At 44.8% G+C, this 18,609-nt stretch overlaps 1 protein-coding gene across 1 annotated transcript in view; it reads left to right on the top strand.

Annotated features, from left to right (window-relative positions):
- Positions 1-341: 341 nt before the first annotated feature.
- Positions 342-18,609, top strand: part of scn4aa (sodium channel, voltage-gated, type IV, alpha, a) — a gene marked incomplete at its 5' end in the record, with an annotated part of 57,980 nt that continues 39,712 nt past the window's right edge. The window contains 14 exons of the mRNA XM_084163315.1: positions 342-596; positions 1,274-1,404; positions 1,593-1,673; positions 1,875-2,003; positions 2,608-2,699; positions 8,652-8,924; positions 9,036-9,099; positions 9,404-9,545; positions 9,784-9,981; positions 14,969-15,154; positions 15,400-15,508; positions 16,943-17,181; positions 17,448-17,621; positions 17,818-18,174. Coding sequence (XP_084019441.1) covers positions 342-596; positions 1,274-1,404; positions 1,593-1,673; positions 1,875-2,003; positions 2,608-2,699; positions 8,652-8,924; positions 9,036-9,099; positions 9,404-9,545; positions 9,784-9,981; positions 14,969-15,154; positions 15,400-15,508; positions 16,943-17,181; positions 17,448-17,621; positions 17,818-18,174 — 2,430 coding nt within the window. The remainder of the gene's footprint in view (positions 597-1,273; positions 1,405-1,592; positions 1,674-1,874; positions 2,004-2,607; positions 2,700-8,651; positions 8,925-9,035; positions 9,100-9,403; positions 9,546-9,783; positions 9,982-14,968; positions 15,155-15,399; positions 15,509-16,942; positions 17,182-17,447; positions 17,622-17,817; positions 18,175-18,609) is intronic.

Raw genomic sequence — 18,609 nt, 5'->3', positions numbered from 1 at the left:
CACTCCAGGGCAGCGTTGTTCAACTCCTGGCAACCCACAGTGTTTTGTTCCAGCCCAGTAATTACACACCTGATTCAACTAATCACCTAATTTAAGACCCTTAATTAGCTCAAATCAGGTGTGTTAGTACTGGGCAGGAACAAAAGCCTACATACCTTGTGGGTCCTCAGGACCATGATTGAAGAACACTGCTCTAGAGAGAACCAGCTATGGCACATGACTCCATAGAGATGTGTTCTATTTAATTCTGTGGATGACTTTCTCCCTCGCTCTTTCTCTTTCTATAGCTCACTCTAGACTAGAGCGACTCTGGTGTGGTGGTATCTCTTCGCAATGCGAAGATGGCACCCCTGCTCCCTCCCACAGGCGCTGATGCGTTCCGCCGCTTCACCCCAGAATCCCTGGCAGAGATCGAGAGGCTCATGGAGGAAAAGCGAATAGCCGCAGAAGTAGAGGGGTACGTAGATGATGGGCCATCGGAGCCCAGCAAAGACCTGGAAGCCGGCAAGAGTCTGCCCATGATCTTCGGAGATGCCCCAAAGGAGATGCTCAACACAGCTCTGGAGGACATAGACCCCTTTTACAAAGCACAGAAGGTCAGTCCAGAACACCTAAAGCTCACCTAGCAATTTCGCTGGACTGTAATACATTAACATTTGCTTTTTGTTTTAGTACTTTTTTTTACATTGTCATGACTCAAGCAAAGCAAAGATACTATATTCTGACATGTCATGACAGCTGACTTAACATACATGTGTTGCACGCTAAGGCCCCAATTTTATCACTTTATCACAGGAAAACCGCACTACGGGTTCACGAGATTCACAAGGTTCTCAAACGTTAATGCTGTTTCAGAGGTGTTAACTGCATGCGTTCAAAGAGACACACCCCACACACTGTTCCTTTCAGGGACATCGCCAATGGATATTGCCACTAACCAAGCCTGTCCTTTAACATTCTGAGTGAACCCACAGTGTGGTTTTCCTTTATCTGTGATAGATTGAATTGGGGCTAAGAGAGGTTAGTAAACTAGGCTGCTAGCCTGGATTATCTTGCTGGAATGTCACTGCAGTATGACAGGATGGATGACTTGACAAATATGATTCCATAAGTAGTTCGGAGTGCATGTAAAATCCCTTATGTCATGCATAAGACTGCATTATCACTATGTAAGCTTTGTGTTCAGAGTTTAATCTTTATTATTTACAACAGTCGTTATTTTAGTCCTTCACTTTGCAGTGCAGTAATGTCTTTTTATGTTGTGTTTTTCCAGACCTTTATCGTGATCACCAAAGGAAACACAATCTTCAGGTTCAATGCTGAATCAGCTTGCTACATTCTAAGCCCCTTCAATCTTCTTAGAAGAGGAGCCATTAAAATTCTCATACATTCATATCCTTTTTAATGTAGGGACTCTAGCTGCCCTGTGTAGGGAAGGGGGGATTGTAAGAAGGATGGTCTTGTATTGTTGTGGACTGTATATAAAGCTGTACCCCATCAGGGTTTAGCGACCCTTGATGTTACCATATTGGCTATTGCAGTACAGTCAGTGTGCCCACCAGTTTGCCTTGACTCTATATTAAGTTATTTAGCATGTTCATCATGATTACCATTCTGTCGAACTGCTTTTTTATGACGATGAGCGACCCACCGTCATGGAGTAAAACTGTTGAGTAAGTATACCAACCTGTGATGAATTTCAGGCTTGATTCCTGAAAGGGCTATTGTATGTGTCACTGTTTTACCACGATATCTAATGGTTCAGTGTCTTAAGTCATGTAAACAATTCATTATCTCTGAATTACAATGTAGCTCACAGAGAGAGAATTGCAGAAGAGTGCATTGGAAAGATATTAATTGTTTTCTCCTTGCAGGTATGTTTTTACTGGTATTTATACCTTTGAGGCCTCATGCAAAGTGTTGTCAAGAGGCTTTGTTGTCGGACCTTTTACATTCCTTCGAGATCCATGGAATTGGCTGGATTTCATGGTGATCAGCATGGCGTGAGTATCTGATCACCTGACTGGCTCTCAACGCTCTTTCACCAATGATATAATTGTTAGCAAACTGGAATGGTTAGTAATGTTTTATAACACATTTTGTACATCCAGCCTTTATTTATCCAAATAAGTAAATTAAGAAATTCTTATTTTTGCAATGACCCCTGGCTACATTCTATTCCAGAAATACGCAGTGCATTAAATAAATGAATGAATGAGTTAATCTTAGAAAAACAAATGTAAAACATTTTAAAACATACCCAATAATAATGCTAACTAAAAAAATAAATGATATCCAATAGTTTGTGACATACAACACGTCTTGTTGCGAGATGGATAAATGGTTTTGGCCACCCTCTCAAGCAGTGCGTCCATTTGGCCCAAGAACTGGACCAATATAAAAATAGACTCTATAAAAAAAAGATATCATATACCACAGCGAACACCATGTCTGATGTTTTGTGTACTATTTTGTATTTTTTTTAACACACTAGACTTTCTTCAGTGACAGATCCACTGTTGTCCACTGTCAGTCAGTCCACAATTAAACAACGTTAAAAGTAGTAACTGACTAATTATATTGCTTGTACTGTGTGTCTCTCCACAGGTACGTCACAGAGTTTGTTGATCTAGGCAACGTGTCAGCCCTTAGGACGTTCCGTGTACTCCGAGCTCTTAAAACAATCACTGTGATTCCCGGTATGTTTTCATCCAGCCTGGTCTCATAGACTAGACGTAACATAGTACATGTAAATCTGGAACACTCCTAATTAGTATGATATGTTACTGTTGGAATGGTTACATAAGACAGAAGGTTACTTAAGGCAAAAACTAAAGTTGGGTGGTTGGTCGGGGTGGATGGGTAGGCATATAACACGAACGTCTAGCAACCCCAAAGGTTGCGTGTTCGAATCTCATCACGTTTCAAATTTAGCATTTTAGCTAATTAGTAACTTGCAACTACTTACAAATGTTTTGCTACTTTGCAACTACTTAGCACGTTAGTTAACCCCATGTCAAAGGCTGATGTGTATGCGGTGGTGAAGTCAGGCGCAGGACACAGAGGATAAGTAAAGACGACTTTACTCGAACACTAAATACGCACGAAATAAACCTTTCCATCACTGGAGGGAAAAACACCATATGCGTAAATTACACAAAGAGTATAACACCGACACAATGCATCCAAGACACGCGGACAATAACATACAAAGACAAAACACAAAACAGGTGAACTTATACGTGACATAATCAATACAGAATACGCAACAGGTGTACCCACTAGACATGACAAAACAAACATCGAAAACATCAAGCGGTAGCAGCTAGTACTCCGGGGACGACGAACGCCGAAGCCTGCCCGAGCAAGGAGGAGGAGCAGCCTCGGCGGCATCCGTGACAGTACCACCCCCTTGACGCGCGGCTCCAGCCGTGCGCCGACCCCGGCCTCGGGGACGGCCAGGAGGACGCGGAGCAGGGCGCGTGGGGTGACTCCGGTGGAACTCCGTCAGGAGGGAGGGATCTAAAATGTCCCTCCTAGGCACCCAGCACCGTTCCTCCGGACCGTACCCCTCCCACTCCACGAGATACTGCAGACCCCCCATCCGACGTCTCAAATCCACGATGGACCGGACTGAGTACGCCGGAGCCCCCTCGATGTCCAGTGGGGGCGGAGGAGTCTCCCGTATCTCACTGTCCTGGAGTGGACCAGCTACCACCGGCCTGAGGAGAGACACATGGAACGAGGGGTTAATGTGATAATCATTAGGCAGTTGTAACCTGTAACATACCTCGTTCAATCTCCTCAGGACTTTAAATGGCCCCACAAACCGCCGACCCAGCTTCCGGCAGGGCAGGCGAAGGGGCAGGTTTCGAGTCGAGAGCCAGACTCGATCTCCAGGTGCGTACACTGGACCCTCACAGCGGTGGAGATCGGCGCTCGCCTTCTGCCTATGGATAGTCCGCTGCAGATGTACATGCGCAGCGTTCCATGTCTCCTCCGAGCGCCGAAACTACTCATCCACCGCAGGAGCCTCGATCTGGCTCTGATGCCATGGTGCCAGAACCGGCTGATACCCCAACACACACTGGAAAGGGGTCAGATTCGTAGAGGAATGGCGTAGAGAGTTCTGGGCAATCTCTGCCCAGGGGATATACCCGAACACTCCTCCTGTCGGTCCTGGCAATAAGATCTCAGAAACATACCCACATCCTGGTTCACTCTCTCCACCTGCCCATTACTCTCAGGGTGGAAACCCGAGGTAAGGCTAACCGAGACCCCCAAGCGTTCCATGAACGCCCTCCAGACTCTAGAGGTGAATTGGGGACCCCGATCAGACACTATATCCTCGGGTACCCCGTAGTGCCGGAAGACGTGGGTAAACAAAGACTCAGCAGTCTGTAGGGCAGTAGGGAGACCCGGCATTGGGATGAGACGACAGGCCTTAGAGAACCGATCCACAACGACCAGAATAGTGGTATTCCCCTGGGAGGGGGGAAGGTCTGTGACAAAGTCTACCGAGAGGTGAGACCACGGCCGGGGGTTGTAACTTCCCCCTGGGCAGGTGTCTAGGCGCCTTACACTGAGCGCACACCGAGCAGGAGGAGACATAAACCCTCATGTCCTTAGCCAATGTTGGCCACCAGTACTTTTCACTAAGGCAGTGCACTGTCCGGCCAATACCTGGATGTCCAGAGGAGGGTGACGTATGAGCCCAATATATGAGACGATCACGAATCTCGAGCGGAACGTACGTCCGCCCCACTGGACACTCTGGAGGAGTAGGGTCGGTGCGTAACGCCCGCTCGATTTCCGCATCGACCTCCCACACCACCGGTGCCACCAGACAAGACTCCGGCAGTATGGTAGTGGGCTCAATGGACCTCTCCTCTGTGTCATATCGCCGGGACAGGGCGTCTGCCTTACCGTTCTGGGACCCTGGGATGTAAGTGAGCTTAAAAACAAACCGGGCCAGAAACATGGCCCACCTAGCCTGACGAGGGTTCAGTCTCCTAGCTGCCCGGATGTACTCCAGGTTACGATGGTCAGTCAGAATGAGAAAAGGGTGTTGAGCCCCCTCAAGCCAATGCCTCCACACCTTTAGGGCTTGAACCACGGCTAGCAGCTCCCTGTCCCCCATGTCATAATTACGTTCCGCCGGGCTGAGCTTCTTAGAGTAAAAAGCGCAGGGCCGGAGTTTAGGAGGCGTGCCTGAGCATTGAGACAGTACAGCCCCAATACCGGCCTCTGACGCGTCCACCTCCACCTGGAACGCTAAAGCGGGGTCCGGATGCGCCAGCACCGGAGCTGAGGTGAACAGGTCCTTCAGTTTACTAAACGCCCTGTCCGCCTCAGCCGACCACTGTAAACGCACCGGGCCCCCCTTCAGCAGGGAGGTGATGGGAGCTGCTACCTGTCCAAAACCCCGGATAAACCTCCGGTAGTAATTGGCAAAACCCCAAAACCGCTGCACTTCCTTAACCGTGGTTGGAGTCTGCCAATTACGCACGGCTGAAACGCGGTCAATCTCCATCTCCACCCCTGACGCGGACAATCAATGGCCCAGGAAGGAGATGGACTCCTGGAAAAACAGACATTTCTCTGCCTTGACATACAAGTCATGCTCCAACAGCCTACCCAACACTCGACGCACCAGGGCTACATGCTCGGCTCGTGTAGAAGAGTAAACTAGAATGTCGTCAATATACACCACTACACCCTGCCCATGCAAATCCCGGAAGATCTCGTCCACAAAGGATTGGAAGACTGAAGGAGCATTCATTAACCCATATGGCATGACGAGATACTCATAGTGACCCGAGGTGGTACTAAATGCTGTCTTCCATTCATCTCCCTCCCTAATGCGCACCAAGTTGTAGGCGCTCCTGAGATCCAGTTTTGTGAAGAAACGCGCTCCGTGTAATGATTCCGTCATACTCGCAATCAGAGGGAAAGGACGGTAATCAATACACGGGCGCAACCCTCCATCCTTCTTCTTCACAAAAAAGAAACTCGAGGACGCAGGAGAAGTGGAGGGCCGTATGTTTCCCTGTCTCAGAGACTCGGCTATGTATGTCTCCATAGCCGCCGTCTCCTCTTGAGACAGAGGATAGACATGACTACGCGGAAGTGCAGCACCTGCCTGGAGGTCTATCGCACAATCCCCCTGTCTATGAGGTGGCAGTCGCCCTAGTCTTGCTGAACACGAGTGCCAAATCATCATACTCAGGAGGAATGTGCAGTGTGGGCACTTGGTTCGGACTTTCCACCGTGGTCGCCCCTACGGAAACACCTAGACACCGCCCGACACACTGGTCAGACCACTCCTTGAGAGCCCTCTGTTGCCACGAAATGGTGGGGTCATGGGCGATTAACCAAGGAAGCCCCAGCACCACGGGATATGCAGGAGAGTCGATCAGATACAACTGAATGATCTCCTCATGACCCCCCTGCGTCTTCATCTTTAGTGGCGCTGTGACCTCCCTAATCAACCCAGATCCCAACGGACAGCTATCTAGGGCATGGATAGGAAAGGGCACATCTACTGGTAGGAGGGGAATCCCTAACTTAACACAAAAATTACGATCAATAAAATTCCCAGCTGCGCCTGAATCGACTAGCGCCTTATGCTGGGAATGAGATGCAACCTGGGGAAATACTACTGGTATACACAGGTGAACAACAGAGAGCTCTGGGTGAGTTGGGCGCCTACTCACCTGGAATGACTCCCCAGTGCGTGACCTGTTACCTCGATCCCCTGGAGGCCCTCCCCAGCACCTAACCGCAGTGTGTCCTCCACGACCACAGTTGGTGCAGAGGACGGCCTGCCTCCGGATCTCTCTCCTCCTCTCTCTAGCGCCAGCACCCCCGAGCTCCATAGGGCTCGGCTCGGAGGTGCTGGGGGATGGAATGGACGGCCCCAACTCCGGACGTCCGCGGGTAGCCAGCAGGGCATCCAGACGGATTGACATATCCACCAACTGATCGAAGTTTAGATTGGTGTCCCTGCAGGCCAACTCTCGTCGAACGTCCTCTCGCAGGCTGCACCGATAGTGGTCGATGAGGGCCCTCTCATTCCACCCCGCATCCGCTGCTAGAGTCCGGAAGTCCAGGGCGAACTCCTGTGCGCTCCTCTTCCCCTGTCGGAGGTGGAACAGACGCTCCCCCGCCGCTTTACCCTCTGGGGGATGATCGAAAACAGCCCTGAAGCGGCGGAACTCCGCGTAGCTGATGGTGGCGGCGTCTATTCCCCTCCATTTGGCATTGGCCCACTCCAAAGCCTTGCCGGATAGACGGGAGATGAGGGCGGAAACGCTCTCGTATCCCGAGGGTGCCGGGTGTATGGTTGCCAGGTAGAGTTCCACTTGAAGTAGGAACCCCTGACACCCGGCTGCGGTGCCATCATATGCCCTCGGGAGCGAGAGCCGAATCCCACTGGACTCCGGAGATGGTATGATGGGGCTGGCCGATGGTGGTGGTAATGTAGGAGGAGGTGTGGGCAAGCCTCCTCTTTCCCATCGGCGCAGGGTGTCCATCACGTCTTGCATGGCGGAGCCGAGTCGATGGATCATGGCGTCCTGGCTGCTGACCCGATCCTCCAGTGACTTGGGCACCGCCGCTGCTCCTGCTGACTCCATGGGTTGGTATGTTATTCTGTCAAAGGCTGATGTGTATGCGGTGGTGAAGTCAGGCGCAGGACACAGAGGATAAGTAAAGACGACTTTACTCGAACACTAAATACGCATGAAATAAACGTCTCCAACACTGGAGGGAAAAACACCACATGCGTAAATGACACAAAGAGTATAACACAGACACAATGCATCCAAGACACGCGGACAATAACATACAAAGACAAAACACAAAACAGGTGAACTTATACGTGACATAATCAATACAGAATACACAACATGTGTACCCACTAGACATGACAAAACAAACATCGAAAACATCAAGCGGTAGCAGCTAGTACTCCGGGGACGACGAACGCCGAAGCCTGCCCGAGTAAGGAGGAGGAGCGGCATCCGTGACACCCCAACCTTAACCCTTTAACCTAACTCCTAACCCTTATCCCTAGCCTAGCTAACGTTAGCCATAATAAATTGGAATTCGTAACATATCATACGTTTTTGCGAATTTGTATGAATTGCAATTCGTAACATATCATGCAATTTCTAATTCGGAACATATCATACGAAATGGATGAAGGATATCCACAAATTCATACATACCATATGAAACGTAATATATCAGACTAATTGGAGTGTCCCAGATTTACATTTACTACGTTACATCTACCCGAGTCCAGGTTGTTTCATCTGCAGTTCTTGTTGAGACTCGCCAAACTGATGTCAATATCAAAATGTTTTCTTGATATGTCTTCAATTAATTGACCTGGTTTGTATGCACACGTTCAGGCTTATTGAACTATTGACACTGTGATGTCAGATGATAATTATAGTAATAGTATCCAAAGCGACTTACAGTTTACACAGTCAAACATATAGTATGTGTGGCCAATTCAGGAAACAAACCAATAACCTTGGTGTTGACAGCTCAATGCTGAAACCAGTAAGCCTTCAGAGCCACTATGCACTATCTGGTTTATCTCGCCCTGTAGACGTGTCACTGACATGCATCCATTTGACCAGGATTAAAAACCATCGTGGGCGCCCTGGTCCAGTCTGTAAAGAAAATGGTGGACGTGATGATCCTCACTGTTTTTGCCCTGGCCGTGTTCGCACTCATCGGCCTGCAACTCTTCATGGGAAATCTGCGCAACAAGTGTGTCCGATGGCCCATCCTCAACTCGACGGTGTTCGACGATTACAACTCCACCTCGTCGCTTGACGGCACCATGGGTTTCGGCGACATGTCAAATTCCACTATTCCTTTTGATTTCAAGGAGTACATCAGCAATATAGGTGCGTTTGAACCACTGAGACAAGTCATCTGTTCCTCTACTTCAGGCTGATGTGACGTTATGACCAGTACTTTTAGTTTTGTGTTTGATTTGCTCTGTCTTTCGGCTATAGAGAATCACTACTATTTGGAAGGCAGTCTGGATGCTCTTCTCTGCGGAAACAGCTCTGATGCTGGGTATGTTACTTTGTGATAACATAAACGGCACAATGATACAAAGATAAGACATGGAATGTATTTCTTACATTTCGTAAAGCAATATCAGGGTTTTGATGGCAGGATGCACACCACTGTAGCAAACAGAACACAATTGGAAAAGTAGTCAAATGTTATGTAAGCTATACACACAATACACCTATCAGATATAAGTGATGAGCTTGTCTCTGACAAGCAGCATTCTAGATGTTGAGGATTGTGGGGTCAGGGAGGGTGGCCGGCTGTGTGCAAACTGATTCTTCACCACTGCCACCACTGCTGATAGGAAGTGCCCAGAAGGATTCACGTGCATAAAGGCTGGGAGAAACCCCAACTACGGCTACACCAGCTACGACTCCTTCGGCTGGGCCTTCTTGTCCCTCTTCAGACTCATGACGCAGGACTACTGGGAGAACCTGTTCCAACTGGTTAGTACTTATATTATATAGTATATAATGATATACTGTATAATAGGTACACATTTAAGCCTTAAGTTTGACTTTTCCTGGACTTTTTCCTGTAAAAATGTGAGTGCTTTCCATTCCTCGAAAGTGACTGCAGGGAGTGTGCCTAAAGGAATTTCATGAGGCCTACTACAAACTGCATGTTGGCTTACCATTTTGTGTCATCCTCCAAACTTGTCTTTACATGCCTCTCCGTATGCAGACACTTCGAGCAGCGGGGAAGACGTACATGATCTTCTTTGTGCTGGTCATCTTCCTGGGTTCCTTCTACCTCATCAACCTCATCCTGGCCGTGGTTGCCATGGCCTACGATGAGCAGAACGAGGCCACTCTGAAAGAGGCGCAGGATAGGGAGGAGGAGTTTCAGAGGCTTCTGGAGCAATACAGGATCCAAGCCCAGGTCAGGTGACTACTACTGCATATCCTTATGACAAAACAGGCCAAATCAAACTACTTCCTTAGCGCTATGGCAGACTCTGTTAGTGATCCCTCTAAATTCTGGAAAACTGTTAATTCACTGAAGCGGGGTAATTCCTCTACTTCCCTGCCTAAGAAAGTAGTTTTAGACTCCTGCATTATTAATAAAAAAGTTAAGATTTGTGATGCTTTTAATCAGCATTTTATCTCAGCTGGTTTCTTATTTGAAAGAAATGGTGGTCATAATGGTCTTGGCCAGTCAGTTGACTGTTCTACCCACATACAGCCTCCAGTTGCCTCGATGGATGATCAGTCAACCTCACATGACTTCGGAAATGGTAGTCAGGGTTTTTTTGGGGGGCAATTCACAGAAACAAAAGTTATTGCTGCCTTATTATCTATTGACACCAAGAAGTCATTAGGGGCTGACTAATTTGGACCTGTCTTTGCTTAGTATGCAGCGCCCTTATTGCTGGCTCAGAAACACACATTTTTTAATTTAAATTCAGTATCAGGAAATATTCCAAAAGTGTGGAAAGCAGCTTTTGTGGTGCCACTCCATAAGGGTGAGGATAGTAGTGATCTTGATAATTATCAACCCATTTCCAGGCTCCCTTGTCTTGCTAAAATCTTAGAATCAATCATTGGTCAAGAAAAAGCTATGTTATTTCCTATTTATAAATGGTATTCTTAATGTTATTGAATCCGGATTCAGACCTAAACATAGTAACACTACATATACCATGCTTGTTGTAAATTATATTGCAAATGCCATAGATGATAGAACGAGTTGTGCTGCCATGTTTGTAGACTTGTCAAAAGCTTTTGATACTGTAGACCATGTTATTCTGTTGAATAAGCTGTCCTTGAAAGGGTTGGGTAATGATGCTTGCCGATGGTTTCTTAATTATCTCAATAACAGAACTCAGGGCATCAAGGTAGATGGGGTAAAATCTGAGTTCCTTGAGTTACATAAAGGGGTGCCCCAAGGTTTGATACTCGGCCCACTACTGTTTACAATCTATATAAATAACATTGGTAATGCTGTAAAAAATAAAATATATTAATTTGTATGCCGATGATACAGTGTTGTATTCCATTGCTCCATCGGTTGGCCAAGCCTTTTCAAATTTGAAATCAGATTTTCTAGCACTGCAGAGGTCACTATTGGATCTAAAGTTAGTGCTAAATGCAAACAAATCCAAATGCATGCTTTTTTCTAGGCCCAATAAACCAGATTTAAATGAATTTGTAATGACTAGTTTGAACGGTACACAAATTGAGCGAATTCCTTCCTACAAATATCTTGGTATCTGGCTTGATGAAAAACATGTCACTGAGCTGGTGAAGAAGTTGAAGTTCAAGGTTAGTTTCTTTTACAGAAAGAAAGCATGTCTGACTTTTGTTAATAGGAAGGATATTGTCCAGGCCACTTTTATGTCTATTTTAGATTATGGGGATATTATCTATATGCATGCAGCAGCATCTACACTTAAACCACTAGATGCTGTTTTTCATTGTGCCCTTAGGTTTATTACTGGTCATGGTTATAGAACTCACCATTGTTTTTTGTATCAAAAAGTGGGTTGGGCCTCTTTCTATGTAAGGAGAGAGCAGAATTCTCTTCTGTTTATTTACAAAGCACTCATGCAGAAACATGATTAATTAAATGTAGACTTACAAATGACCAAACTCGGTCACAGGCTAGGATAACACCGGAGGTCCCTTCAGTCTCCACAGAGTTGGGTAAAGCTGCTTTTAGTTTTTTTGCTACCTTTATGTGGAACAACTCACAGAGATCTCTGAAATTAGATGTTCTGGTCCCCCTTGGTCAGTTCAGAGAAATGATCAGAGACCTCTATGTTGATAAATGTGTCTGTTTTTCTTAATTTGTAATTTTGTATATTGTATAAATGTTTGATGTATTTATGCAGGGCTCATCTGAAAAAGAGACCCTTGTCTCAGTATGACTTCCCTGTCAAATAAAAGTTTAATAATAATTTAAAAAAGATATGAGAAATGATGACATCAAACTGAACACCGCTATGTAAATTCCATTTTTCAAAGCCTCAGTATATATGGAATAATTTACATATCATTAGGTTGGGGCAATCGACTAATGGTATGCTGAATGGCAACCAAATAGCACAGCTTGAGCTTACTTTCTCTTTGCATCAGGGATGCTGGCCCACTAAACCTAAATTATTATCCTTTACACTTGAGCTGCACAATTAATCGAATTCACATCAAGATATTGACCTGTGCAATAGGGTAAATCAATTTGAATTCAATAACTTTTTGACAGAATCCCTTTTGATTTAAACAAAACTTTCCATACGTGTTTGCCCATGGAAGAAGTGGTCAGAAAGTGACTTTTTGGACCTGAATGCCAAAACATTTAGGGGATAGAGGTGCTCAAAGTTGACCCATTTTGCATACACCACCATATCATGAGACATCCATGTATTCATCATTGGAAAAGATAAACGGTGGAGTTTGATATCATTTAAAAGCTTACAAACAGAGTTGTCAAACTATTTTATAATTTCTTTAAAAAAAATGCTTTTTAATAAAAAATATTACAGTTTTTAACGTCAATTATCTAAACTTGTAAACTCACTCTGGGGTTTTTGTGTTGTGCCCGCCATTGGTTGAAACACAACATGTTCTTGAATACAGGGAGTGTGTAATTTCAATCATAGAACTAGAATTCATAGAAATTGACCTATCCCATCAGACCACTGCAATTTAGCTGGAACACCATTGAATTGAAATGTTAACTTTAATTACTACCACAAAGATGGCCGCCGGTACACCCACCGTTGAATGTCAACTTAAATGGTCATGTCTTCTATTATTTCTATATCTATGATTTCAATAGAAAACCTATGGAGGATTGACAGTATAATTTAAAAAAAGAGATATTCCCATTCAAGTCAACATTCTCTGCGTGGACCGCCAACCATCTTTGTGGTACCATTTGAAAGTTGAAATGTCCATTTGATTCCCATTTTAGTACGTTTGTCAGCCAAAACATGACACCCACCCTATATTCAAGAGAATGTTGTGTATCAAACGATGGCGGGCACAACACAAAAACCTCAGATGATGTAAAATAGGGTCTAAGCTACAACATATGTGAATATGAAAAAAATAGTAGGTAAAGAAAATGACAATTTGTATTAAGAAAAAGTTTTTTCAAGAAATTATAAAAGTTTGACAAACCTGTTTGTAAGCTTTTAAATGATATCAATCTCAACCGTTTATCTTTTCCAGTGATGAAGACATGGATGTCAACTTCGAGCACTTTTGTCTCTTGAATGTTTTGGTATTCAGGTCCAAAAAGTCACTTTCTGAGCACTTCTACAACAGGCAAATACAGTATGCATGGAAGTTTCATTCAAATCAAAAGGGGTGCTGTCAAAAAGTGACTGAATTCAAATGGATTTACCCAATATCCATGTTGCAAGAGATATCCATATCGGAAAGTTTTGAAACACCACTCAGCAGCGTGTAACGTTTAAAAAAAAATTGTTTACTCTGTTTTTCGTCTCTCTCCATCTCTCTTCTTGCGGCTAGTTCCCACACACACCAAGCTTCGACCCCTGTCACTTAAGCAGCACAGATCCTCCTCCTTGCTGTTAGATTCACTTATATTCACTATACGTTTGCATGCTGTTCTGTTAGGTCAAATGCAGTCAACAGATTGTTCCAAACAAGAACAATACTGCTTTCCACTTTGCTTTTTAATAATTATATTTCTATGTTCTGATCTACAATGAGTGTACATAACATTTAGAACATCTGCTCTTTCCATGACATAGACTGAGCAGGTAAATCCAGTTGAAAGCTACACTGTATGATCCCTTATTGATGTCCCCTGAGATGAAGGGGAGAAGACAGGTTAAAGAAGGATTTTTAAACCTTGAGACAGTTGAGACATGGATTGTGTATGTGTGCCATTCTGAGGGTAAATGGGCAACACAACAGATTTAAGTCCCTTTGAACGGGATATGGTAGTAGGTGCCAGGCGCACCGGTTTGAGTGTGTCAAGAACTGCAACACTGGTGGGTTTTTTACGGTCAACAGTTTCCTGTGTGTATCAAGAATGGTCCACCACCCAAAGGACATCCAGCCAACTTGACAACTGTGGGAAGCATTGGAGTCAACATGGGCCAGCATCCCTGTGGAACGCTTGACACCTTGTAGAGCCCATGCCCCAATGAATTGAGGATGTTATGAGGGCAAAAGAGGGTGCAACGCAATATTACGAGGGTGCAACGCAATATTACGAAGGTGTTCCTAATGTTTTGTACACTCAATGTATAGTTTACTTATCCAAGTCAAATCGCAATTGCAATATTTGGTAGCAATTAGAAAAAAAGAATAGTAATTCGAATTTTTGCCCATATCATGCAGCCCTCACTGGCGTAACAAGGTTTCTATGGACTCCCGCAAGGTCAGAGTTCACCCCTAATCAACTACCAATTAATTTTTTTGAATATACAACTGTCCTGTATAGCATACCTGCACCTGCATGACATGAGCCCACCTCACACCCTACCAGCTTGTATAGAAATAAAGTCCCCCTTCAAAACACTAGCTTACTAGGGATTGTTTCATTATGCAGTCTAGCCTATTATCTATAGCTAAAAACCATTTAGCTGCTATATTTAGGTTTTATTAAAATTACACTTCAATTAGGAATAACATTTTTTGCTTAAGGATAAATTCAGCCACTATTTATTGTTTTGTCTGGCTAATAGCCTACACAAATGGGCTGCAATATTCAAGGTAAATTAAATCATATTAAATTCAACTTGAGAGACTGCATTTTTGTGTGCAAATGTTTTCACCACGGCCTGTAGGTCTAGGTTGCGGGTCCGACTGCTGCGGGGATGTTCGGGACGCAAGTGGCAGACCTACTTTACACAATTAACTCTGATTGATTTATCATTGGTGTTCGACAGGAGCAAGCTGACGCTGCTGCTGGAAGTCAGGCGACCCTGACCAGTCGGAAAGAGCTTAGTCATTACTCTGGGTCACACGGGGGTTCTGCGGATGACGAGCAGAGCCTCGGAGATGATGTCATCAAGGACTGTAACGGGAGAATCGTGCCCCGTCTGGCCATCATACCAGTGTCCTCTGAGTCGGAGGTCAGTGTGAACTCTTCTTGCTAATGTTTATCTTATCAGGTCAATGTTCATAGGTCAGAATGGGTCCACAGTTTTGGGAATGCAGTTTGTTTTGTCTCATTCTTTTGATGTGAATTTGTAAATGCAGGTTGTTTTGGCTATTGGTCTTTGTTGTCTTGTATACACAGCCCTTCTATGGTAAGAGTTAAATAACAGCTAAGATATTTAGTGACCAGTGATGATGAGACTTAACCCCCACCCCCCAGTCGTTTCATGATGACGAGGGCAAAGAGGACAGCATGCTCCATCTGGAGCAGCCAGGCCTGAAGAACAGATCGGCCAGTGCTGTTAGTGTTCTCACCGCCGTCATGGATGGTAAGAGAGCGACACATAGTGAAATGATCATGATGACAATGATGATGATGATGCTTGAATGATAGTATTACCATTGTGATATCATCAACAATGACAATGATATCATTTTAATTCAGCATTTGTTTCGGAAGAGAGTAAAATGCACCCCTGCATTGATAATACTGTATACTGAACAAAAATATAAACGCAACATGCAACATTTTCAAAGAAGCCAGTTGCAAGCTCCCTCAAAACTTGAGACATCTGTGGCATTATGTTGTGTGACAAAACTGCACATTTTAGTGTGGCCTTTTGTTGTCCCCAGCACAAGGTGCACCTGTGTAATGATCATGCTGTTTAATCAGTTTCTTGATATGCCACACCTGTCAGGTGGATGGATTATCTTGACAAAGGATCCAATGCTCACTAACAGGAATGTAAACATTTGTGCACAACATTTGAGAGAAATAATATTTTTGTGTGTATGGAACATTTCTGGGATCTTATTTCAGCTCATGAAACATGGGACCAACAGTTTACATGTTGCGTTTATATTTTTGTTCAGTGTATTTTCAGAAATAATTTCCCTATAGATCCATTCATAATGAATACAAATAATTGTTTGTATGTCTACTTCAACTACTAACATATATATGCCATGAAATGTACTGTGTACTGTCTCTGGTCTGTTTCTTGCCTGTGAGACAAACACAACTGTCCACAGTAGGAGACATGTCAAGTCCCCTCAGGCAAGTTTAGAAATACACTAGGCTTAGTTGGGAGTGGATGCAGTCTTCGCTCTAATGTGAAGTGTAATTGCCTAGCTTATCATGTAGTTGTAGACATGGCCTTCTGACCCCCCCCCCCCCCCCCCCTCATTACAGTAGCATTGTCTGAAGTATGTCACACACAGAGCAGCCAATCACATTGTGTGTGTGAGGGGGGATAGTGCCCTGTTAATGTACAGTTGCATGCCCTCTTGGTGCTAAGCTTGAGCTATTTCAGCCTTCCGGGGCGGGCTGGCACCACAGGCATGAATTCTGGTGTTACCCTCCGTTGCATTTCATTGAAATGTTTTTAGTATAGAACAGAAAGATTGCCTATATTTGTACACATTTAACGACACGAATGTCACCAATGCATGTTGAAACATTGAACTAGGGCAATGAATGGCAAATGTCCCAAATGCTGTCAATCATCCACTCATACCCTCCTGTCACTTTTTAGAGCAGGACATTTTGCTCTAATGTCAGATCAATATTCTAGGGTTGTCTTAGTAGTCTTGGATAACTTTGTTTTGTTGTCTTTTTTTACTTCATAACAACGGCAAGAGGAATGAATTGCAGAGTTTCCAGCCATAATACTAAAGCATATTCATTTTTTGTTTTGTTATTATGTTATATTAAAACATTATTATTGAACTGGTCATCTAAACCTCTCCTCTCTTTCTAATAGAGCTGGAAGGCGCCCAGAAGCCTTGTCCGCCCGGCTGGTACAAGTTTGCCGACATCTTCCTGAAGTGGGACTGTTGTGTGCCCTGGGTATGGTTGAAGAAGTGGTTGCTCTTTATTGTGATGGACCCCTTCGTGGACCTAGGCATCACCATCTGCATCGTGCTCAACACCCTCTTCATGGCCATGGAGCACTACCCCATGAGCCCAGAGTTTGACCACATGCTCTCCGTGGGGAACCTGGTAAGAACCTTTAAAGGGGTAGTTTAGCGGCAGATGTTAGGTTTGTAAAGCTAGCTGTATTGCTTGCTCAAACTTGCGTTGCTGCTGTAGCTTCCTTATTATAACTGCGTGACATATCATTTCAGGTGTCCTGTTGTTCACTTGAATCGGATATTACTTAGTCTGTTCTTGTGTTGATGAGAACACTTAACATCTGAGTTATGGTTTTTGACATGATGCATCCAAATAACAACTTGTTTATATTTCTGATATCAATCCCCCGCTAGGTTTTCACTGGGATCTTCACAGCAGAGATGGTCTTCAAGCTTTGCGCCATGGATCCCTACTACTACTTCCAGGTCGGCTGGAACATTTTCGACAGTATCATTGTCACGTTCAGTCTGGTGGAGTTAGGTCTAGCCAATGTCCAAGGCCTGTCCGTTCTCAGGTCTTTCCGTTTGGTAAGACACACTGATTTCCAGTCAATTCATGTCTGTGAAATAGTATTCATAGATTTACATTATTGTACTCATTTAGTTTACCGGGACAATGCACAATAAGGAACTTGCATCAACAGCACATAAAGCCATGAAAAATGCAATTTGTGTGTTGTCTGTCTGTCTGTCTGTCTGTTAATGCACTGTGTGTTGGAGGTAGCTGCGTGTCTTCAAACTAGCCAAGTCGTGGCCCACGCTCAACATGCTGATCAAGATCATTGGCAACTCTGTGGGCGCTCTGGGAAACCTGACCTTGGTACTGGCCATCATCGTCTTCATCTTCGCCGTGGTGGGCATGCAGCTCTTCGGCAAGAGCTACAAGGAATGCGTGTGTAAGATTGCCACCGACTGTGAGTTGCCGCGTTGGCACATGCACGACTTCTTCCACTCATTCCTCATTGTGTTTCGCATCCTGTGCGGGGAGTGGATCGAGACCATGTGGGACTGCATGGAGGTGGCCGGAGCCGGGATGTGCCTGGTGGTCTTCATGATGGTCATGGTCATCGGAAACCTGGTGGTGAGTGCAGCAGAAACCCAACTGTAACCCTAATCCCTAAACCTAACCCTCATCCTTAAAGCTGAGATCTGCAGTAGTGGGAAATAGCGCCATGGACACCCCTCCAACGTTGTTATTGTTTTTGTTGCCGAGCTCAGGAGCGTCGCGCAGCATGGTAAAAAAAATTGCAGTGCATATTGTGCTCTTCTATTGCATGTGCAATGATGTCAGAGGGGAAAAAACAGTGTTTGTTGTTTTCAGTAACTTCTTTGTTGTTGTAATATCGCAAACGGACGTAGCTGTTTCACCATAGAGTCGATGCCCACTCCCGCAAGGACATCTAATTAGCGTAATACAAAAATCCCCATAAAATCTGTCTGTTTATGCTAGATATAACTGTTTTTGTATGGGCTGCGTCTCAACCCACCATATCCGCTGATGTCGGCCTTCCGCATC

This window comes from Coregonus lavaretus (genome assembly GCF_964263955.1).
Source record: "Coregonus lavaretus genome assembly, chromosome: 1".
Classification (NCBI taxonomy): Eukaryota; Metazoa; Chordata; class Actinopteri; order Salmoniformes; family Salmonidae; genus Coregonus; species Coregonus lavaretus.
The sequence above is the reverse complement of the archived record's forward strand: the minus strand, read 5'-3'. Positions and strand labels throughout refer to the sequence as shown.